The sequence below is a fragment of the Dipodomys merriami genome, unplaced genomic scaffold, assembly GCF_024711535.1.
Source record: "Dipodomys merriami isolate MVZ:Mamm:240054 unplaced genomic scaffold, mDipMer1.0.p SCAF_33, whole genome shotgun sequence".
In the NCBI taxonomy this organism is placed as follows: domain Eukaryota; kingdom Metazoa; phylum Chordata; class Mammalia; order Rodentia; family Heteromyidae; genus Dipodomys; species Dipodomys merriami.
Genome location: NW_027204826.1, coordinates 8,726,647 through 8,750,693, shown reverse-complemented (window position 1 = coordinate 8,750,693; position 24,047 = coordinate 8,726,647). Strand labels below are relative to the sequence as shown.

General features: G+C 43.9%; 1 protein-coding gene and 1 long non-coding RNA gene across 8 annotated transcripts in view; one reads left to right on the top strand and one right to left on the bottom strand.

Annotated features, from left to right (window-relative positions):
- Positions 1 to 8,795: 8,795 nt before the first annotated feature.
- LOC138842000 (ral guanine nucleotide dissociation stimulator-like) lies at positions 8,796 to 19,821 on the bottom strand. 5 transcript variants are annotated; one of them, XM_070043089.1, is made up of 7 exons: positions 19,703 to 19,821; positions 19,335 to 19,608; positions 16,634 to 16,747; positions 14,146 to 14,339; positions 13,146 to 13,193; positions 12,655 to 12,848; positions 8,796 to 9,830 (listed from the first exon to the last, which is right to left on the bottom strand). In XM_070043089.1, exons 3-7 carry the CDS (start codon positions 16,658 to 16,660, stop codon positions 9,805 to 9,807), a joined length of 489 nt encoding a protein of 162 aa, XP_069899190.1. In that variant the 5' UTR covers positions 16,661 to 16,747; positions 19,335 to 19,608; positions 19,703 to 19,821; the 3' UTR covers positions 8,796 to 9,804. The 5 variants fall into 5 exon arrangements, with proteins under 5 accessions (XP_069899190.1, XP_069899185.1, XP_069899187.1 ...); XM_070043084.1 differs by having other exon boundaries at positions 8,797 to 12,402; XM_070043086.1 differs by having other exon boundaries at positions 8,797 to 12,402; positions 19,517 to 19,608.
- A 154-nt stretch (positions 19,822 to 19,975) lies between these two features.
- The window catches only part of LOC138841997 (uncharacterized), a 56,122-nt gene continuing 52,050 nt past the window's right edge, over positions 19,976 to 24,047 (top strand). For 2 of the 3 annotated variants that reach the window (XR_011376553.1, XR_011376551.1), the window contains exons 1-2: positions 19,981 to 20,236; positions 23,254 to 23,369. This is a non-coding gene — a long non-coding RNA (uncharacterized lncRNA). Of the gene's footprint in view, positions 20,237 to 23,253; positions 23,370 to 24,047 lie in introns of all 3 variants that reach the window. The other variant, XR_011376552.1, reaches the window with a different exon arrangement.

Below are 24,047 nucleotides of genomic sequence, written 5' to 3'. Positions count from 1 at the left end.
TTCAATAACACAATTCCTAGGAATTGTGAGATGAGACAAAAAGAGAAATGAGAAAAAGACATGTATGTTGGAAATGCAAAAAGGCCTTTGAACAAAGGCAAGTAGACCCATGTAAGTGGAAAAGTACCCTTTCCATTGAAAAAAATAACAATATTCATAACCATGCTGGTCAAAATTCTGACCTGGATTTTTTTCCCAGTTAATGTATCAGTAACTCTTTTTTCCACCTAACATATCAATAATGCCAGGCCAGTCCTCTCAGCCCTGCTGAGAATTTGAGAGCTGGGAATAGGTGGTGCACACCTGTAGTCCTAGCTATTGAGAAGGCTGAGATCTGATGACTGTGGTTTGAAGCCAGCCCAGGCGGAAAATCCCTGTGAGACTCTCATATCCAGTTAACCACTCAAAAATGGGAAGTGACTCTGTGGCTCAAAGTGTTAAGTGTTCTAGTCTTTAAAAAAAGAACTCAGAGATAGCACCCAGGCTCTGACTTCAAGCCCCACAACCAACAACAAAAAGTCTGAGAGCTGAGGATTGAAGTTCAAAATTGAGCAAATGCAAATACAGCTAAGGCCCAGAACCAACACACACACACATACACACACACACACACACACACACACACACACACACACACACACACACACACACACACACACACACACACACACACACACAGAGTTATATAGCCATAGACAGTACTTTTTTTTCGAATCCTGACGCTTGAACTCAGGGCCTGGGTGCTGTCCCTGAGCTTTTGTGCTGAAGGCTATTTCTTTACTACTTTCAGCCACAAGCCCATTTCTGCCTTTTTGGTGTTTAATTAGTGGAAAGAGTCTCATGGATTTTCTTATCAGGGATGGCTCTGGACAGTGATTCCCCCATCTCAGCATTCTAGTAGCTAGGATGACAGTCGTGATCCATTGTCCTCAGCTTCTGGGTTTGTATTTGAGAAGTTCATTCTAAGATGTGTAAGGAAATATAAGAAAACAAAACATTCTAAATCCATACTTATAAATAGTGAGGTTAGCTGTGGTGGTGATTCATACACATAGTCTTCTCTACTCAGAATGTGAAGACATGAGGTTCATGGTTCAAAGATAACCTAGGCAGGAAAATCCTTGAGACTGAAATCTGAGGAATGAAGAACAAAATTAAGCAAATAAAGCTAAGGAATACAGCCCATACCCAGTACCAACGAGCATGCACGTATGTGCACGCACGCACACACACACACATGAAGTTAAATAGCCAGGGATTTTTTTCCAGTTCTGCAGCTTCAACTCCAGAGCCTGGGTGATGTCCCATGAGCTTTTGTGCTTCAAAAATCCGACAAAAATTCGGAACCAGAGCTCTGTTCTAAATGGCAGAGCAGCAGCTGTGAGCAAAAGGTCTGGGACAGGAGCTGGGAAGGTGGCTCAGTGGCAGGGTGCTTTCCTTGCATGCATGAGGCCCTGGGTTCGATTTCTCAGCACCACATAAGCAGAAAAGGTCAGAAGTGGTGCTGTGGCTCAAGTGGTAGAGTGCTAGCCTAGAGCTGAAGAACTGAGGGGCAGTCCCCAGGTCCAGCATTCAAGACTCATGACCGTCATTTTTTTTTAAAGGGGGGGAGCTAGGTTTTTTTTTTCTTTTTTCCTCCTCCCCACAGGTCTCTCCCACTCTCCAGGGGCCTATTTGATCTCTGCAGATCTTTCCACCTATCTGCTGGCATCTCAGCTCTCCTCCAGCCCCTCCACTTCTCCATCGGCCTATTCACCTCCCTGTGGGCCTCTCCGTGGGCCTCTCCTCGAGCCCAGGATTCCCCTCAGGGTGGCCCGAGCACTCTTTAATCCCAAGGAGAGCCCGGGCACTGCTCTGCTCTGGGAGAAGCGTCTATTGCCTTGTGTCTCTTGTGGCATCTCTCCTCCCTGGAAGCCCCTCCTCCCTATATCCGGTGGCCCGCCCCCCAAGCTTCCCTTTGACACCGGGCCCAGTGGCCTGGTGTGGGTGTGTCAACTTGGGGCGGGACTTCCTGCCCCCCCCCCAGGTTCCCTCCCCAACAAGGCTCCCATGCCCACCATGTTGCCCCTCCAGACCCAGCTAGACACCTCAGGAACTCACCTCAGACAAACTCCGCCGACCTTCCTCTCACCAGCAGAACCGCGTCTTCACGGCTCCACGCCAGGCGCGGGAGGATCACCGCCGGCCTGACGGGAAACACGGCGACGGAGCCAGGCGCCAAGAGGCCGCCGAGGCCGCGCGGGCCGACAGCCAGGCCTGAGCCCCAGAAAGGACGCCCCAGGCTCCCGCGGCACACAGCGACGTGCGGGGGTTCCCGGGAGGCCTCCCTTCCCCACGGCTGCCCCTCCGCATCGCTTCCCCGTGACGGGGCCTCAGCGCGGCCTTCGCTCCCCTCCAGACCCATCTCTCCTTGATGTCCCGCTGGTGGTCCTGGAGTTTCTGGATTTCCCACCGAGCATGCGCACCAACTGCCCGCCTGCTGCTGCGCATATGTGTATTTGCTCCACTGTAGGGGTTCCCAGGGCTCCTGTCAGAATCCAACGGTCTGGGGATAGACCTCCTGAAACTCAGACCCCAGATTCCTGACTACTAGAATTAGAGGCCTGAGCCTCAGGTAGCCAGTTGATCGCCCTTTTTTGAATGGGTGGAGTAAATTTCATTAGATTCATAGATTCACACACACACACACACACACATATATATATCCATTTATAATCATTGTGTCTAGATACATGCAAGTCTATATTTATCTAATTATAATCAATGTTCTATCACTACTTTCCCCAATAATGTGTTTTACAGTAAAGTTTTATGTAACTATATACTTAGGCTAAAAATGTTAGATGGAAATCACAATTTTTTTTTTTTAAATCATACATTTCAGGGGCTGTGAAGGGGGCTCGGTGGTAGAGTGCTTGCCTTGATGCATGAGACCCTGGATTCAATTCCTCAACAACTACATAAACAGAAAAAGCCAGAAGTGGCGCTGTAGCTCAAGTGGTAGAGTGCTAGCCTTGAGCTGAAGAGTTGAGGGACAGCACCCAGGCCCAGAGTTCAAGCCCCACAACCAACCAAAAAGAAAAAAAAAAACCCATTGACTTCAGAACCAGCCAAATAAAAATAAAAATCCTTGGCCAGTCGCTGTTGGGTAATGCCTGTAATCTTAGCTAGTCAGGAAGCTGAGATCTGAGGATCATGGTCCAAAGCCAGATTGGGCAGCAAAGTCCATGACATTTTTTTTTGGTGGTGGTTGTGGGGCTTGAACTCAGGGCCTGGGTGGGTGCAGTCCCTGAGATCTTTGCTCAAGGCTAGCAGTCTACCAATTTGAGCCACAATGCCACTTCTGGTTCTTTTTGATGGTTAAGTGGAGTTAAGACTCTCAGGGACTTTCTTCCTTGGGCTCACTTCAAACTGATCCTCAGATTTCAGCCTCATGACTAGCTAGGATTACAGGCTTGAGCCTCCAGTGCCCAGCCATTATAGTAATCTTGAACAACAGCAGTATTTTGGTGGTCCATTTGATCTTATAAATCTGCCCTTGCTACAGATGTTGGAAAGCCAGAGCTCTACTCTTGCAGTCCAATTGTGAAGATTCTAAATGTAACTCACCAGATCTTTCCACATTAGATTTTTTAAATGTAAATTTGCAAGTACATGTTAACCATTTTCCTTAGAAAAGTCTCTGTAGGAAGCCAGATCCCTGTGTATTTTACATTTTTTACACAGGGCCACACATCTTAAAGCATCATGTTTTGTGGCATATCATTATAGTGTTTAATTTCTTTTTAGTGTGTTTTTACAAAAATACATAGTGATAAATTTTGGTGCTGCATACAGAGCCTTGTGCTTCCTAGGTAAGTAGTCTCCTGTTCAGCCACATTTACATCACTTTTTTTTTTTGGTCGGTCATGGGGCTTGAACTCTGGGCTTGGGTGCTGTCCTTGAGCTCTTCAGCTCAAGGCGAGTGCTCTACCGCTTGAGCCACAGCACCAATTCTGGTTTTCTACAGGTTTATTGGAGATCACAGTCTCATGGACTTTCCTTCCAGGGGTGGCCTTGAACCATGATCATCAGATCTCAGCCTCCTGAGTAACTAGGATTACAGTGGAGAGCCACTGGCGCCAGGCTTACAGCACTTTTTTTTTCATGCTTATCCTTGGGCATGAACTCTGGTCCTAAGAGTTTTCTCTGACCTTTTTTGTTCAAGGTTTGAGCTCTACCACTTGAGCCACAGCTCCCCTTTTGGCTTTTTGCTAGTTAATTAGAGATAAAAGTCTCATGGACTTTACTGCTTGGGCTGGCTTTGACCCATGATCCTCAGATCTTGGTCTCCTGAATATCTAGGATTATCCCCATAAGCCAACTGCACTTGGCTTCCATTAGTTATTTTTATATAGTGTCTTACTTCCTGTCTGGATCACCAGTATATTGCTCCCTTTTGTCACTGAGATGACACATATGTGCAACTGGGTGTATATCCCTCTTGGTTGGGGGATGAATTTGTAGAAAAATTCCTAAGCTTATGTTAAAGCAGTGACCCATTGCAACAATGATACTCACAAGACACTATGTTGGAAAGGAACTTTACAAGTTGGGGGGGGGCGTAGAATGGGGGAGGTAAGGGAAGGAAGGGATATTAGGAGAAAAACAAAAGGAGGGGGTAACAATGTTGGACAAGAAATGTACTCATTACCTTACTCATGTAACTGTAAGCCCTCTCTATAGCATCTATACAATAAAATTAAATCGAATAAAGTAGTGGCTTCAATTCTTTTTTTCTTTTATTTAATTATTTATTTATTTTTGGTCATAGAGCTTGAACTCTTGGCTTTGGCGGAATCCCTGCGACCTTCAACTAAAGTTAAGGGTTGTACCACTTGAGCCACAGAGCCACAGCGACACTTCCAGTTTTCTAGTGGTTTACTGGAGATAAGAGGCTCATGGACTTTTCTGCCAGGCTGGCTTTGAACCGTGATTCTCAGATCTCAGCCTCCTGAGTAGGTAGGATTATAATCATGAGCCACTGGCACCCAGTTTGTGGCTTCAATTCTTAAAATGTTTTTTTTTTAATTTTTAAAAATCACCATTCAATTTTATATGTTATTAAGGCTACGTAATTTGTTGGTTCCGTCACTGGCATTAGTTAACAGTGTAGTATCAATCTTGAAGAGCCAGTTCATGGCCAGAAAGCAGTTACACACACCTGTAGTCATTGCTAATAAGGAAGAAGAGCTGTGAGACCTGTGGTTTAAAGGCGCAGAAAAGACTAGGAAATTTCTATCTCCAATTAATTAGCAAAACCTGGGAGTGGGGACTGGAAAGATAGCTCAGTGATAGAGTGCTTGCCTTGCATGCATGAGGCCCTGGGTTCGATTCCTCAGCACCACATAAGCAGAAAAGTCGGAAATGGCACTGTGGTTCAATTGGTAAAGCATTCGCCTTGAGCTGAAGAGCTGAGGGATACCACCCAGGCCCAGAGATCAGGCCCCACAACCAACAAAAACAAAAAAAACCTGGGAGTGGAGAAGTTGCTCAAATGGTAGAGCATCAACTCTAAGGGACAGTCCCTAGTCCCTGAGTTCAAGTCCCAGAACTAGCACACACATCTGCTCATCTGTGTGTGTGTGTGTGTGTGTGTGCTCACACACAAGTTTATGAAGGTCACATTTACATTTAAATCCCAATACAGTTATAGACAAACTTCCTTTGAATTCAGAGACTTTGTATTTCCCCGTTAGTGATCAAATTCCTTTTAGTAAAAAAAATTAAAAAGAAAAAAAACTTTTTTGTGTGCCGGTTCTGGGGCTTAAACTCAGAGCCAGGACACTGTCCCTGAGCTTTTGTGCTAAATGCTTGTGTCCTACTACTTAAGGCACAGCCTCATTTCAGTCCTTTGTGGCTAACTGAAGATGAAAGTTTCACAAACATTCCTATTCAGGCTGGCTTTGAAATGAGATCCTCCAATCTCAGCCTCCGAAATTGGACTACAAGTATGAGCCCCCCCCTAAATACTTCTTCAAATATATAGGGTTCCAGGCAATGCTGGCTACCTAGGAAGCTGATTTCTTAGGATGATGGTTGGAAGTCAGCCCAGAAAGGAAAGGCCCTGAAACTCTCATCTCCGACCACAAAAGTCCACAAATGCAGCTGTGACTAAAGTAACAGAACACAAAGCTCAGGGACAGCACCCAAGCCCTATGTTCAAGCCCCAGGACCAGAAAGAAGAAACAAACGATAGGTGAAAGTAAAGATAACTCCCTTAAATTCCGATCATGGGGGGGGCGATAGAATAAAACAATTTTTGAAGTACATTTCCTGCCAGCATATGCTTTTTGGGAAGTTATTTAATACCACACAAGAATTCCATCACCAAAAGCTCACCACCCAAAGCTCGGCGGCCGGTCTGAGGAAGTTTTGCTGCTCTGAGCCGCGCCCCAGATTACGTCATCAATCGGCGCACCCTCAGTCTTCCCAAGCTACCAAGGACGAAATCCTCATCCTGTGTACGGTGGCCTGCAGGGGCCTAAATTGCTGAGGTCCACGCTGCTGGCCTGAACCAGCGTAGACAGTGTCCATTTCGCTTTTGTTTCCAATGGTTGCGGCCTAGTGACATGTGTGCTTTTTTTTCCCCTTACATTTAGCATGAACTCTTTAGTGTCTGAAACAAATTTACGTGTACCCTACACAATACGGATTTAGAAAGGTACAGTTTAGTTTAGCTAGTGCCCCTGGCTCACGCTGTAATCTTGTCTACTCAAGAGCAGAGTTGTTGTTGTTGTTTTAATTTTATTGTAAAGATGCTGTACATAGGGGCTACAGTTATGTAAGGCAGTGAGTTCGAGCAGTGTCACCCCCCCTTCACTCCCCCACATCCCTTACTCCTCCCCAGGAGGCCAGGGTTTTGAGTATCACAGCTGGAGGCCAGGCCAGGCAGGAAAGTCTTAGAATCTTACCTGCAATGAATTACAGAAAAAGCCAGAAGTGATGCTGTGGCTCAAGTGGTGGTAGAGTGCTAGGCTTCTGTAAAAAGATCTTAAGGGGGCTGGGAAGATGGCTCAGTGGTAGAGCGCTTGTCTTGCATGCATGAGGCCCTGGGTTCAATTCCTCAGCATCACATAAGCAAAAAGAAAAATGCCAGAAGTGGTGCTGTGGCTCAAGTGGTAGAGCGCTAGCCTTGAGCTGAAGAGCTGAGGGCCAGCACCCAGGCCCAGAGTTCAGGCCCCATGATGGGACCCCCCCCCAAAAAAAAAAAAAAAGATCTCAAGGACAGCATCTAGGCCCACAGTTCAAGCCCTAGGACTGGCAAACATACACACAGCATTACAAATGTCAAGCACCCAACTAGTATTTGTGTTTTGAAATGTACTAATGCAGTTAAAATTAATATACTTGTAAAACTGTATAATTTTTATACTTGTTTTTATTATTTTTGTGCTGATCTTTGTGTTTTAACTCATGGCCTGAGATTTTTTTTTTTTTTTGCTGAAGGCTGGCATTCTACTACTTGAGCCATTGCTCCATTTCCTATTTTTAAGTGGTAAACTGAGATAAGATTTTCAGGGACTTTTCTGCTCAGGCTAGCATTCTCAGATCTCTACCTTCTGAGTAGCTAGGATTACAGGCATGAGCCACCAGCACCTGACCATATTTCACTCTGGTCCTGTGGTTGAAAATTATGTTGGTTTATGCTTTCAGATATTTCATTTGATATCTGGATGGATCCTTATTCCTAGACTGTGGTGATATAGAAGGTGTGTTTGAACAAATCAACCAAGTCATCTTCTCTCTCTCTCTCTCTCTCTCTCTCTCTCTCTCTCTCTCTCTCTACACACACACACACACACTTTACATATATGTTTGTATTATTTATTATTTATCCATATAATCTATGTATCTATGTATGTATACAACTATAAATTTATCTATCTGGAGATAATAAGAATTTATGTATCTATCTATCTATCTATCTATCTATCTATCTATCTAAAGAGACAATAAGAAACTAGGCATGTTGGAATTGGGGATTAGGAGAGATGAATGGATAAAGAGATTGTGAAGAGAAAAGAAAAGGGAACAATGAAAGGAGAAAAGAACTTTGAAGTCGACTTTTCCCCAACACTAGACCACCACCTACTTTCTACCATCTACCAAGAAATCCACCATTTTATAAAGCTGTCATTGATCAAGGGTTAAGGACCATAGATGAAGTTAGAGCCATCCTGAGCCAATCATTTCCCCAAGCCACAATTCTGAAAATCCTTGTTGGAATATAAGCTTTCAAAATAGGAGCCTTTTGAAGAGACAACTAAAACTGATAGCACTGCTCTTGTATAATGCAGCTTAGCTCAATTCATTTTTAGTTCTAATAGTGTTTTGTTGGATTTGTTAGTATTTTCTACCATTTTCTATACACACTTGCCAATGGAGACAATGATTTGTATTCCATTTTTCATGCCTTTTGTGTTTTCTGGTTTAATATGCTTTACTGCAGTACACTGTTGCATAGAAATGACAAGACTAGATTGTTGCTTCTTACCTTGAGAATTTTGAATTTCTCATGATAATGTTTATTGCCAGATATGTTCCCTTTATTTATATACAGTTCCATTCTGGGCTTAATATTTTCTGGTTTATTCTACAAAGATTGACTTGTCCATATATGAAATGCTTTCCTATGTTTTTGAGATGATCATGTGGTTTTGCCCTTTATATTGAGAGTATGTTCACTGCTTATGTTTTAGGAAACATGTATTCTTATGATGAATTTATTGTTCATAGTATTATGACATTCCTGTATTTGGTTTGATGGGACTTTTATGGACTTCTCTTCTGTTATTCAAAGTGCATTACAGACTAAGTTTCCTTCTATATGATATCTTTACTTAATTGTATATTAGGGTAGACAAAAGCAATGTTAACTTTTCTGTTGCCTCTTAAAATTTTATAAAGAATGTATGAAGTATTAGTTCTTCAAACATACTGTGATTTTCACAACCATCTTTGATTGGAACTTTCATTGTGATAAGTATTTTTATTAATGTACATTAGTTACAGAGGTGGAATTTTATGACATTCACACACAAGTTTACAAAGTATTCTAATCAATAACATGCTTTTTTTTCTCAAGTCTAGATATACATTTTTAACAATCTACCTACCACTGGGCCTCAGCTCCACTTCAGGCTTTTTCTGCTTAATAAAAGATAACAATGTCACAGAGCTTCCTGCTGGTAGCTCACACCTGTAATCCTAGCTATTCAGGAGGCTAAGATATGAGGATCATGGTTCAAAGTCAGCCCAGGTAGGAAAGTCCATGAGGCTCATTTCCAATTAATAACCCAAAAGCTAGAAGTGGAGTTGTGGCTCAAGTGGTTGAGTGCTTGCCTTGAGAAAAACAGTTCATAGAAAGTATCCACACTCTGAGTTCAAACAAGACTATAACACATAAAAGAAATGGCCATATAATTTATCACATTGATTCATGCAAGAAATGCTTCCTTCTAAGTTCACAAATGTTGTTAGGATTCAATTCTCTGCACATACATTCTCATTAGTGATTTTTCAAAAATATACATTTACAAATGTAAGACGGAGAAATAAAACACTTCCCACTTATATTAGTGTGATAATGTTTCATATCAATGTGTCACAAACTGGGTTATTGATAAATAGAAATTTATTTCTCACAAGTTGGAAGTTAGAAGCTGGGAAGCCAAGGTCAAAGTGAAGGAACAATCAGAGCAGTGAAGACTCTTGTTTCCAAAATGATGCCATCTTTGTGCAACTTGACATGCAGGACAAAAATCAACCCTGTGCTTTCATCTCGAAGACTGGAAGAAAAAAAAGAGACAACTACCTGTCCTCAGGCTGATTTTAGTAAGACAATGATCTCATTCTTAAAGGTAAAATAGCCAAGCCCTAAACACTTGGCAAGTCTCATATCTTACTTAATATTATGACAGTATCAGCAGGTATTTGAAATAATAATTTAAGGCATCATAAAAATCGAATCTATGAGAACAATTTTTTAACAGGTCAATGCAAAAGTCCTCAAGAAGATACACACCTGGAAGCATGTGTTTCTAACGCATTTATAAGATTATCTCTTTGTTGCTTTGTATGTCCCTCCCCCACAGTATAACCCCTGCTTTCACTATATTTGATGTCAGTATAACTTGTGGAGGAGATGGGGAAAAACCAGTTGTTTAAGGATACAGGTGGACCTGTTGCAACAATGAGAAGTACAAGTTGTCATGTCCAAAACGAGCTTTACAACGTCGGTGCGGGGGGGGGGGGGGGAAGGGGGAGAAGGAGAAGGATTGGGATTGGGGGGGAGGGGGGAGGCTGGGAAGGAATGTGAAGGGTAAACAAAGGAGGAGGCTGCAATGCTTGGTAAGAAATGTACACATTATCCTGCCCATTTAATTGTAACTCCTCTGTACAGTATGTTCACAAATAAAATAAAATTAAATTAAAAAAAAAGAAGATACACACCTGGAAAGCTTATCTCAACACTTTGGGACATCCCAAAGTTTGGCGTTTACATATGTGTTATCTAGTCCTAAGTCAATTGTATTTACACACATCCACATACCACACAAGCATGGCGAATATTCCAGTCGTAACATGAGGAGGCAAACTACAGTTCTTACTCAATCCAAGAGGTGGAGAATTTATCCTAATGTCATCTGTTACAAAAACCAATTAAATTTATCCTTTCAACAATGTAAATGTAAATCATACACACAAATGTAACAGATGATATAACATTATGTTTAAAATCACGAATAAGCCAGGCTCCAGTAATCCTAGCTACTCAGCAGGCTGAGATCTGAGGAATGTGGTATCTGAGCCTGGGTAGGAAAGTCTGTGAGACTCTTATTTCCAATTAATCACAGAAACAGGCAGAGCTGTAGCTCAAGTGATAGAATGCTAACTTTGAGCAGAAGGAGCTGAAGGTCAGCACACAAGACCCAGTACTGGCAAATAAAAAATCCTGAATAATCTGTAAAATATTTTTAATGCTAGCAAGGTTATAATCCTATGAAGGGACTTTATTACAGAGCAGTCAAGTTGACCTATGGCCCAGGAAAAGTCCAGCCCACACGACTCTCCCTTACTTAATAGACAGCACTCTTGTCCAGGATGACAGATTCCAGAAAACATTTGGTGGTGATTATCAATGATAATAAGTTGACTTGGAAGCCGTTCTCACAAACACACTTGTTGCACTCCTACTTGTCTCAGCTTGGTCATTTCTATTTTCAACCATTGTGGAGACCCAGTCAATCTTCATAAAACACCATGGTTATGAACATCTTAGACATATTACTATGCTACTAAACCTTTACCTCTTCTTATTTAAGTTTCCCTTTAAGTATGTGTGCAATGCAGACTTGATCTCACTGTTGACAAGGAGATCCATCTATCATATTACATTTACTTTGCAAACATAGTAAAGAGGAGTTGTCTTAATTCCTAGATGATGAGCTTGAGACTCAAGAATGAATGCCTTTCTAGGATATTTGGTCTGTAGCACAACAGAGCTTATGTCCCTAATATCAGGAGTTCTCCAGTTCAGCACACGGCAGCATCCACACATAACTAGATTCATTTCCACTCTGTAGGCATTCACCTGTTACGTGTAAATGCAACTTCTTCCCTCTTACTGCTCCAGTTCACTCTGTTTTCTCCCACTCAGGTCTCATACCTGAGCCTGAAACTTCAGATTGAAGTTAGAAATGACCACTGTATATAGTACTCCAGAATTGCACAACTTAAAATGAAAAGCAGTGAGATTATATTAAAAACCAACAGTTTATATTGAAAAGAAAATATAAAGGTGGTATTTCCTCAGGGGGAGGGGAATGATGGCTGTAGTCCTAGAGCTTCTGTTAGGACGTAATCATAATGAATGGGTCCACAAGTTGCTCTACCTCTACATCAAAAAGACGTTCTTCCTGACTTGGATTGGGGATGGTTTCAGCTCCCAGATGGTGCTAGTGACTCTTCCAGAAGTAAAGGCTGTGCCTGATATGGACTGGAAACAGTTTGAGCAGACCTAGCCTAAGCTGACTTCTCCTCTACCAGGTGAGGTGGGTTGATTTGAGATGGTGGGCAGATCCATGTGGATATCTGCAGGCAATGAAAGAAGTGCTACCTCTTCTGCCTTGATATCTGGAGGTTAGTGGATGTCCAGTGCAGTGGCCACAACAGGCTAGAGGTTCTGATTGTTCTACTGCTGACACAAAGTGCTCAACTTCACATATGGCCCAGGGTGCTGTGGAGGCCCCAGGCCTCTAGCTAGAGCAGGCAGTGTTGATTCTAGTACCAGAGGTGCTGATGTCACTGGTGGGTCCATTGCCTTGAGCTCAGGAGCAGCTGCAGTGTGCAGCCCCAAATCTAAGAATGGAAACAGATATACAACTAAGGGAGTGAGTACTGGAGGTGAAGTGGGATTCAACTTGCATGAGGAGCTAAGGTCTTTAGAATGAGTGCCTGTATCTAATAGATGCCATACACATAGTTACTGCCTGTTGTAGAATTCCCAGTGCTATCTAAAAATCAGGACATCTTCAGTGACTGGCCAATCATCAGGTCATAGGTCTCATCTCAGAGGGGCACAGTTTCCCTCCTGGCCCAAGAATTCCTCACACTTTGTCCCTGCTTCATTGGCCTCTGATTCCATCAGCTGGGTTTGAAGATGTTGTACATGGCTTGCCAGGTCTGAGCAGGGCATGTGGAGCAGCACGTAGGCCATCAGCTGATTGAGGTTGGCCAGGTTCTTGGACTGGCAGAAATCCTCAGGGTACTTGTCCAGCCACATGGCAAAGAAAGAACAAATGGTGCTGTCGGAGATGGGGTAGGGAACAGAATTAGAGCTGGCTAGAATATAATTCTCAGAGAAAGATGGGCATGGTTGTCTCCCCACAGGAGCTGGCTTTCTACCTACAGCTCTTCTGTTACCCAGGAAACCAGACTCCACCCACAGCTGTTTCCTCTGCCTTCTCTGAAGCCCCAGGCCCCACCCTCAAGGAAATCATGCCAGTATGCAAAGCAGACATTGTCAGCCACACCTCAATCCCAAAACCTCAATATCTCTATCTTGAAGGAGAGCCCTTCCCTTTGTCCCAAAGTCCACTCACTTCTTTACTTGTTCATCCTCTTCACAGTTTGGGTGGAAAAATCCATATCTATGGGAGTAAAGGAGGAAGTCATCTCTGATATCTGGACTACTTTTTTTCCTTTTCTTTTTTTAAACTATGGGGACACCTATGAAGCTGACGAAAACCCATGTGGAGGGTAGAAAGATTTGTCTTTACTGCTCCCTCAGTTTTATACTAAGACATTCTCAGTGTGTTTGCCCAACATAAATGCTTCATAGGTTTGTACAATGAGTGAGCGCAATATAGCAATATAATCCTTCCTGATGGTGTAGGAGAAGTGGGGCCTCAATGCAACCTGCTAGCCCTTTCTCTAGCCAGAGAACCTCAGGGGCAACCCAGATTGGTTCTGAAATATTGTTTACTAATGGCAAATATGGTTGCATAGGGCTTTACCTAAATGAGTCCTGAAGCCAAGTACCACTGTCTCACACCTGTAATCCTAGCTACTCAGATGGCTGAGATCTGAAAATCAAGCTTTGAAGCCAGTCCTTCCAGACAAATAAACTATCAAAACCAGAAGTGGAAGTGTGGCTCAAGTGTTAGATGCTCTCCAGCCTCTCCAGACAGAGAGGGGAAGATCCTACACCTGAGACACTCATAAGGGAGAAACCTGAGAAGGACGTCTGAGGCTCATCCCACCTTTCACTGAGAATCTGCACTGAACCGAGCAGGCTCAGAGAGTTGTCAAGTCTTCCTTAGACTCAGACAGGAGATCCAGTAATCCCCTGGACTTAGGGACTAACCTTTATTTATTTTGCATCAGTCCTCAGGGCCTGAGCCCTGTCCCTCAGCTCATTTGCTCAAAGTTCCCACTCTACCAATTGAGCCACAATGCTACTTCCAGCTTTTTCTGAGTAGTTTATTGGAGATACATTCAGACTTTTCTGCCCCGGCTGACTTCAAGCCATGATTGTCAGGACTCAGTCTCCTGAGTAGTTACAATTACAGGTGTGAGCCACCAGCACCTGGTAGAACTAACCTTTTAAACAGCAGGTCCAGCACTTGCCCTGTTGTTGTGAAGTTTCTGTAAGTGTACAGGAAAGCAGGGACATAGAAGGGATCTCCCTTCTGGTGGGCAGGTACCAGGTTCTTCACTACCTTCTCCAGCATGCCTGGCTCCAAGGTCCTTATCCTAGGGGTTTCATCCAGGGCTGGAGCTGAACCATCTTCATCCTGATGTGGGAACCATTGTTTAAACATGGAAATGGTAGCACACCTCAAACTGATCCATTGTGGTGGAGTGAATTGAAAACTACACAGAAAGCATTATCTCAATATTCCTACTTAATTGCACATACCAAGCAGGTTGTAGGGTGATCCAGGAAAGGGATCAGATAGGTTTTCTGTCCTGAGCTGCCTTTGATGTCCTTTTGCTCTGCTAGAAAATGGCCCAAGGCACCAGATTCAGGAGTGAACACTGAGCCAGCCTACCTAGGCTCCAATGAGGCACCCATACAGTGCTTTCCTGAGAACTGAGTCTCGTGACCTTGCAATACAGCAGAAGAACACCCTTTCTCTCCCACACTGCTAATCAAGGAGCTGACTGGAGCTGACTGCGGGATGCTGTTGTCTGGCTATCAGATACCACTTTCCCTTTGCCTTATTGTTGAGGAAGTAAGGTCACTTCCCCAGGTCCCCTTACCTGTGCCCCTTCCTCACACAAGACTTTTCCAAAGGACTCATTGGCTGCTGAAATCTCCACTCCCACACCACCAGGTGCATATCTAGACATACCTAACCTCACACCTTGTCCAATCTCACCATCCTCACTCAGGCCTTGGGGAAGCCATTGTCTTAGCATTAAGGAGACAGAGCCAGGTCAGATCCGTCCCTTCCTTCTTACCATATCTGTGATTTTTGAGCAGGAGATTTTTTTTTAGCAGTCAGAAATGATTGTATAAATTACCACACACTTTTATGTCTTTTTTTTTTTTTTGGGTCCGGTCGTGGGGCCTGAACTCTGGGCCTGGGCGCTGTCCCTCAGCTCTTCAGCTCAAGGCTAGCACTCTACCACTTGAGCCACAGCGCCACTTCCGGCTTTTTTCTTTTTGCTTATGTGGTGCTGAGGAATCGAACCCAGGGCCTCGAGCATGCAAGGCAAGCGCTCTACCACTGAGCCACCTTCCCAGCCCCTGTGTCTTTTTTTTTTTAAACTAGGGCTGAGAACCGAACCCAGGGCCTTGGCCACGCCAGGCAGAAGCCCTTCCGCTGGGCTAAACCCCCAGCCCCACCACACACTTTTAAAGAAGTAATACTTAACATTTTTTTTTTTTGTCAGTGGTAGGGCTTGAACTAAACCTGACAGCAGAACGGATGGTACATGTTGCACACAATATTATTTTTTTGGTTCCGGTCGTGGGGCCTGAACTCTGGGCCTGGCGCTGTCCCTCAGCTCTTCACCGCAAGGCTAGCGCTCTACCACTTGAGCCACAGCGCCACTTCCGGCTTCTTTTTTGCTTATGTGGTGCTGAGGAATCGAACCCAGGGCCTCATGCATGCAAGGCAAGCACTCTAGTACTGAGCCACCTTCCCAGCCCATGTTGCACACAATATTAAAGGTTATAATTTCCAAGTAGTTGTCAGGATGAATAGCTTATGATAAAAACTTACAGCCCCTGGTGGGGGGTGTGTGTGCTAGGAATGTGGCATAGTGGAAGAGTGCTTGCCTTGCATGCATGAGGCTCTGGGTTCGATTCCTCAGTACCACATAAGCAGAAAAAGCCGGAAGTGAAGCTATGGCTCAAGCGGTAGAGTGCTAGCCTTGAGCTGAAGAGCTGAGGGACAGCGCCAGGCCCAGAGTTAAGGCCCCACAACTAACAAAAAAAAACTAAAAAAAGAAGAAGCTCAGGGACAGTGCCCAAGCCTTAAGTTCAAGCCCCAGGACTGGCAAAAAAAGGCTCCTGGGACATGTGAACCTAAAGAAATAGGTGCACAGAAAATCAGTTGTGTGTAGAAGCAGAGGTTGTGAAAGCTACAAACTAGATATATCAAGCAAAAGAAAAGGCCTATCTGTATGGAAACATCTGTCAAGTGGTAGAACATCTATCTGCCTAGCATGTGCAAGGCACTGAGATCAAACCCCAATACTGCCAAAATACACACAAAAAAGAAATGACCTACTTGGCGTGGAAAAATATATTGTTACATACATCCAGGTAAATCTATGTGTGGGTATTTATATACACACATATCTACTATACATGGTATGCAACATATATATATATATACACACACACACATCAGGATAAAATTTATCTTGGAATAAAAATGACAGAATTTACACAAAACAGCAATAATATTGGACATCTATAATTCAGTGAAAAGATAAAACAAATTGAAAATTAAGGACAACTGAGATTTTAGGTACAGAACTCCAACTGCTACATATGAAACCACACATTTTATATATCTATAAAGTTCTTCCTGGAGACTGCTTCTATCTTGTAATAAGATAGACGATTTCTCACCTGTGGAAAGTCAAGCTTCTTCAACATTGCTGGGTCTCAAGACTTCAGAAAGCTGAATGTGCATTTTCAGTTGAATAGAGTCATTATCAGGTGTGATCCTATATTTAGAGGAACCTATGAGAATAGCTTTGGGTGAGTAGAATATTATGGATATCCTTAGATCTAACATGTTCCAGAAATTTCAAAAAACCCCTCCCACCAGCCAAATCATGACAAGTTCTAGACCATTCATTAGATGTTCCAGTACAAAAGGACCATTTCAGGACATACTTCATTTTTTTCTGAATACTGGAGATGGAACCAAGTGTTTGCTCAAACTAGGCTATATCATTTACAATGATTTGCTAGGCCACACTGTGTTAATTCTTGACTACAATGTAGAAGACCACATATAAAAAACTGTCGAATAAACCTTCATCTGCAGGTAAATTTAGATAAGGCCGCCACAAAGCATTAGAGGCCATGGAAGCTAAGAGGGCCAAGAATAAAAAACACATGGATTACTGTGAATTCAGTAGGTTGTGGTTGAGATCATCTTTCTCTCTTCCCTCTTCCTCTCTCACTCCCTCCGCCCCCCTCTTTCAACCTGGGGCTTGCACTCAGGGCCTGATCACTGTCCCTGAGTCTCTCTGTGCTCAAGGCTAGCACTCTACCACTTGAGCCACAGCACCACTTCCGGCCTTCTGTTTACATGGTACTGAGAAATCAGATCCATGGCTTCATGCATACTAGGCATGCACTCTACCACTAAACCACATTCCCAGCCTCTTTCTCTTTTTTTTGTTGGTCCTGGGGCTTGAACACTGGGCTTGGTCACTGTCCCTGCACTCTTCAAGGCTAGCGCCTTGAACCACTTCCAGTTTTCTAGTGGTTTATTGGAGATAAGAGTCTCATGGACTTTCCTGCCCAGACTGGCTTTGAACCATGATCCTCAGATCTCAGCTTCCTGAGTAGCTAGGATTACAGGCATGATCCACAGGCACCCAGCTCTCTATTTTTTAATGGTCCTGGGGTTTAAAGACAGGGCCTAGGCACTGTCCCTGAGCTTTTTAACCTTAAGGCAAGTACTCTACCACTTGATCCCAGATCCACTTCCAGGATTTTGGTGGTTAATTGGAAATGAAGAGTCTCATTAACTTTCCTAGACTTTCCTGCCTGGGTTGGCTTTGAACTGCCACCCTCAGATTTCATAGTATTGAGTAGCTAGGATTACAGGCATGAGCCACTGGTGGCTGAGATAGTTTGGCTGTGTTTATTCCTCACCTGGTTGCCTTTGCTAAATAAGGGCATTAGAGTTTCAATCCTATGGGGACTGTTACATCTCTCAAAATCCTCAGATCAAAACAAATCTTTTTTTTTTTTTTTTGGTAGGTGGTGGGGCAATGTCCTTGAGTTCTTCAGCTCAAGGCAAGCACTCTACTGCTTGAGCCACAGCACCGCTTCCAGTTTTCTGGTGGTGTATTGGAGTTAAGAGTCTCACGGGGCCGGGCGCTGGTGGCTCACGCCTGTAATCCTAGCTACTCAGGAGGCTGAGATCTGAGGATCGCGGTTCAAAGCCAGCCTGGGCAGGAAAGACCGTGAGACTCCTATCTCCAATAAACCACCAGAAAACCGGAAGTGGCGCTGTAGCTCAAGTGGTAGCGTGCTCGCCTTGAGCTGAAGAGCTGAGGGACAGCGCCCAGGCCCAGAGTTCAAGCCCCACGACTGACAAAAAAAAAAAAAAAAAAAAAAAAAAAAAAAAAAAAGAGTCTCACGGAGTTTCCTGCCGGGGCTGGCTTTGAACCACCATCCTCAGATCTCAGCCTTCTGAGCAGCTAGGATTCCAGGCATGAACCACTGGCACCTGGCTAACAGACTTTTTTAATAAATGCAAATAACCACTCTCCAAATAGATTTTATGAATTATAATTCCTGGAGACATTTATGTTCAGTCTTTTAGGAAGACAGAAAGAGAATGTTCATGAAAATTCAAATGTTAGAAAAACTGCTTCTGCCAGAGTAATACAGTAAAGACAAATAAGTGAAAAAGAACTAAAGGAGAGGGGCTGGGAAGGTGGCTTAGTGGTAGAGTGCTTGCCTTGCATGCATGAGGCCCTGGGTTCGATTCCTCAGCACCACATAAGCAAAAAGAAAAAAGCTGGAAGTGGCACTGTGGCTCAAGTGGTAGAGTGCTAGCCTTGAGCTGAAGAGCTGAGGGACAGCGCCCAGGCCCAGAGTTCAGGCCCCACGACCGGACCAAAAAAAAAAAAAGAACTAAAGGAGAAAAGTAAATATCTCAAAATATCTCAAAATAAAAACAGCATTACATAGTGGAAATAATTTTAAAAGAAATGATAACCAAAGGAGTAATATGAAATTTATTTTAGAAAAATTACCTGAGAAGGGCACTGATGGCCCGTAACTGTAATCTTAGCTACTCAGGAGGCTAATTTCTGAGGATCGCAGCTCAAGGCTAGCATAGGCAGCAAAGCCCTGAGACTCTTAACCTCTAATTAACCACCAAAAAGCAAGGAGTGGAGCTGTGGCTCTATTGGTAGAGCTCCAGAATTAAGCAAAAAAGCTCAGACCATGAGTTCAACTCGAAGGACCAGCACAAAGATGTAAAATAAAAAAATTAAAAAAACATACACTTTGACAAGAACATTAATAACAAGTGCATTATTTGAACACATGAACATAAGTTGGTTGCTGGATGACTTACGTAACAACAGGATTAACGACACTAATTTCTAGCTGCTGCTTCTTCTTTTGGTGCTGGTCCTGCGGTTTGACTCAGGGCCTGGGCGCTGTCCCTGAGCTTTTGCGCTCAAGGCTACCACTCTACAGCGCTAGCCACAGTGTCCTTCAGGCTTTTTGGTAATTAATGACAGATATGAGTCTCACAGATTTTCCTTCCCGGGCTGGCTGTGAACCTCTGTTCTCTGATGTGCGCTGCCTGAGTAGGTAGATTACAGACGTGTGCCACTGGTGCCCGGCTTCATGTAGTTTTGAATAAACATAGAAAATACACGTTAAAGCAATCCAGAAAGCCAGATACAAGGAAACAAGAAAAAATAAACTCAGCTGTACCTTTCTAGATCCGTATTGTATAGGGTACGTATAAATTTGTTTCAGACACTAGAGCGTTAAAACGCACAGAACGTCACTCGGTCGCCATCATTGAAAACAAAAGCGAAAGTGGCGCAACGTCTACCGCAGCTCCTGCGAGCGGCCCGGACCTTAGCAGTTGAGTCCCCTGCAAGCTTCCGTAGACGGGATGTCCTTTTACTTTCGGGTCCCTAGGAGGCCAGATCCCTTCGCGCGGAATGATGACGCAATTCCGGGGCGCCGCTCAGCGCTGCCGAACTCCCTTGGACCGGCCGCCGAGCTTCGAGGAAGCCGCGCAGAAAAGGGTGAAGGAATGCTTGTGTTGGGAGTAAAGAATTTCCCAAACGGCATACGCTGGGCAGGAAAATTACTTCAGAATTGCTGTTTTATTCTAAAAGCTCTGTGACGATAGGAATGTAAACGAGTTTGCTCAAAACGACGTCACCTCTAGGACTTATTTATTTATTCTTGTCTGCCCCGGGGCTTGAACTCAGGACTGTAAGGTATATTAAGTAGGTAGGTTTCATTAGGTAGCCGATGACGAGAACACCCCGCTCTCTTCAGTCAGGAGAAGAAGTTTATTTACCGAACTGCAGTCCCCACCATGCATAGTGGAGAGACATGGCTGAAAAGGAAAGGGGCGACCCACCCTTGGGCCAGGACTTAGCTAGGCCAGGAACAGGAAGAGGTGTGGCCAGGTGAGGGAAAGGTATGGCCACACTGGATCAGGACATGACTTGAGGGTCTGGGACCCTCCTCAGATGGGAGGCATGTGACCAGGGGTGGCCCAGGATGTGACCTAGCAGGAGGGGAAGGTGACTGCTTCCAAGCCTGCAAGTTACCTAGGTAATAGATATTGGGAAGAAACTTAGCCAAGAGTAGGGAGGTGTCCCTGTGCAGACCTTACAAGGACCTAGTGCTCCATTAGCTTTTTTGATCCAAGATGATGCTCTACAATATGAGGAATACCTCCTTTCCCATCTGTTTTTTTTTTCTTTCTGATGAACTGTGGATAGGAGTTTCTCCTACTTTTTGACCAGAGGTGCTTTTAAACACATTGCTTATAGCACATTTCTGAATTTCTTGGTATTTAATATATTGTTAACTGATACTAGTGGCTGTGAACTAACAAATTAAGTAGCCTTAACAACACATATGAAATTGATGCTTTTTCTATGTATATTTTCTTGTAATATATTGTCTTGTAATATATTTTCGCTCCATGGTTTCTAAACTTTTTCTTACAACTGAGACCTAATTTTTTATTTCATAAATACTTATTGAGCCAGGCACTGGTGGAGCAAACTAGTAATTCTAGCTACACATAATTTTGAGATCTGAGGATTGGGATTCAAAGCCAGCCCAGGCAAGAAAGTTGGTGAGAGTCGTATCTTCAAGTAACCACAGAAAACCAGAAGTGGGGTCAGTCCACATTGGCTCATGCCTGTAATTATAGCTATTCAGCAGGGTGAGATCTGAGGATTGTAGTTAGAAGCCAGCAAGGCCAGAAAAGTATGTGAGACTCATATCCAATAAACTGCTCAGAAAAAGAAAAGAACAGAAATGGTGCTGTTGTACAAGTGATAGAATGCTATCCTTGAGCAATAAGAAACTCAGGGACTATGCTCAGGCCCGTAATTCAAGCTCCCAGATTGAACAAAAAAGACAAGTGAAATTATGGCTCAAGTGCTAGGGTGCTAGCCTTTCACTTTCATCCAAGTTTTATCCAACTTCACTATGTCTTGCCCACTGCCCTATCAATATCTATTGAATTAGGCACAGGATGTGTCTATTTCCAGGTAACAGCAATCCAGTGAGGGGATGGGGAGGGAAGAGTTCTGTGCAATCAAATGACATTTTCACCAAACAATGTCAGATGGTTATTGGATTTTGTATCTGTGGGCTGGGGACTGGGGGCTCATGCCTGTAATTCTAGCTACTCAGAGGGTTGAGATCTGAGGATTGAGGTTTGAATCTAACTCAGGCAGAACAGTGCATGAATCTCTGCTCTCCATTTAACAAGGTAAAAGCTAAAAGTAAAAGTGTGGCTCAAGGGGCAGAACAGCAACCTTGAGTGAAATAGCCAAGCAACAATACAAGGCCCTGAATTCAAGTCCTGCTACTACATACACAGAAAAATGCACCTGCGATAATGGATCCTAATTGATTTTTTTGTATTGAAGAAAAAAATATGTTTTGGTTATATTCTGAATTGCTTTATAAGCTCAGGAGCAATTGGGTTTGTGTGGCAATGTCTGCTTTCAGGAACTCTAGTCTTAAACTTAGCTATCCATGTACCTGTCTATCTTTCTATTAATCATCTATCTATCTATCTAGGCCTTCTGATCAAGTTGTTAAGGCCTCATAGAGAAGAGGACTTCTCTTCACCACTCTCCCTCGTCCCTCTGCTGAAGCTCACATCCTACAAGTGTTCCTTCTCTTCTGTTACTGATGACAGGTGGAAACCACACTGCACAGACATTGCCAGTTTTCCTACTCTGCCATTTGGCTGAGATTTTGTTCCTTGTTGGACACATGCTCTTAGGTCACCAAAACAGATTTAGAGTTGAATAACAGACCTTTAGTTTAGAAAGAGAACAGCTGCATGAAATCATTTCAGCTAATTGACAGGCTGGAATTAGCCTTCCCAAAAAGGTCTCATGACTGCCTGTGAGTTCTTCATCCCTACAGCCTCTGTGTCTAAGGGCCCTGGTTGACTGCAGAATAGCCACATTGGAGGACCTTGGAAGAAATACAGTCTCCATTTCACTCATTTCTGTGAATGACCATGAAGGTTTCATAGCCCGCTGAGTGGTTTTGATTCATACTCTTATCAATTGTAGATTGAGAACCAATGAACTAGATTTCAATGAGCCCCCAGGTTTCCTGTGTGGCCTAGAATCCCCCATCTCCTACCCACAGGGCACAAGATGTCCCTTTGTCCTAGGAAGCTTGCCCTCTCTGTGACCCCATGGAGAAGGGAGCTCCTTCAGAAGGAGAGTACATTGGCACAGTAGGCAGGTTGGGGGCATCCAAGTTGTGGTGGCCTGTAACAGGAAGACTCAGTCCACCCAGGATCCCTTTAGGAGACAGGTGAGTCTGTCAGGATCGCTCCCCCGAGTTGGTTCCTGTTCAGGAAACTGAAGAGGCCAAGGATGGTATGGTATAATGGTCCTTGGTGTGCAAATGTGTGAGGCAAGGGTGGTGGTTACACTGGAGGCCTAGGGAACTAGGGAGACAATGGCTCCAGCCAGGCAGCCCTAAGCCCTCCATAACCCCACCCTCTCTGTCTCTCTCATACACACACTCTTATATATCATGTACCCAGACATGCATGCAGATACTCAGGACCATCCTTGCTCAGGAGTGTGTCCAATGCAGGTTTTGCTGCCCACATAGCACAAGCTCTGAGAGTGAAGGACATGACAAAGAGGTTGGGGAGGACCAGGCTGCTCATGCAGAGGACAGACATGGGCTCCCATGTGTCTGGGCTCTGTTCTCATGCTGCCACTTGATTTGTCCCCACATGCCAGGGTGTGCTGCTATAGAAACTCTGCAGGGAGCATGGCAGGAAGTGTTGCACCTTTTCAGAAGAGCAGACCAGGAAGCCTGTGGACAGAAGTCCTGTGTCAGTGTGTAGCTGGGAAAGGTAAGAGTGAGGATCCCCAAGGTGAGGATGACCATTTTTATATGTAATTAAATATGATTTCTTAAAACTATGATAGCATCATAACATTTTTTTAGTCTCAAATGCATTGTTATACAAACATTACTGTAAAACACATTATTGGAGAAAGCATTGATATAATATTGATTATAGTGAGAAGAATAAATATATGTGTACATATATACATATATGTTATATAATTGTGACTATCTACAAATTCAAAATTCACCACAGTGTGTATAAAAAAGAGGTTAGATGGCTACAGGAGTCTCAAGTCTGTAATCCTTGTTATTCAGGAATCTGGGTTCTGAGTTTTAGTGTTTCTTAGCCCTAGGGCATTAGATTTTGAGAGGAGGCCTGGGCCATTGGTGCCCATGCTTAATTGGAAATTTAAAAAACTTGGGGACCGCCTTTGCAGTGCTGAGGAGAGTTGGGGGTCTGGACGGGATCAAAGTCTGTGCTGAGGTCCTGTCATGGGGAAGCGATGAGGAAGGGCAGCCATGGGGAAGGGAGGCCTCTCAGGAAAACATGCATTTGCATGTATGATGTGGGCATCATGTCAATTTCCCTCCCCTGTGTGGCCTTGGCCTTTTGGCACCTTTCTCTGCCATGTTTCCTGTCAGGATGGCACAGATGATTCTCTTGTGACCAGTGTGGAGC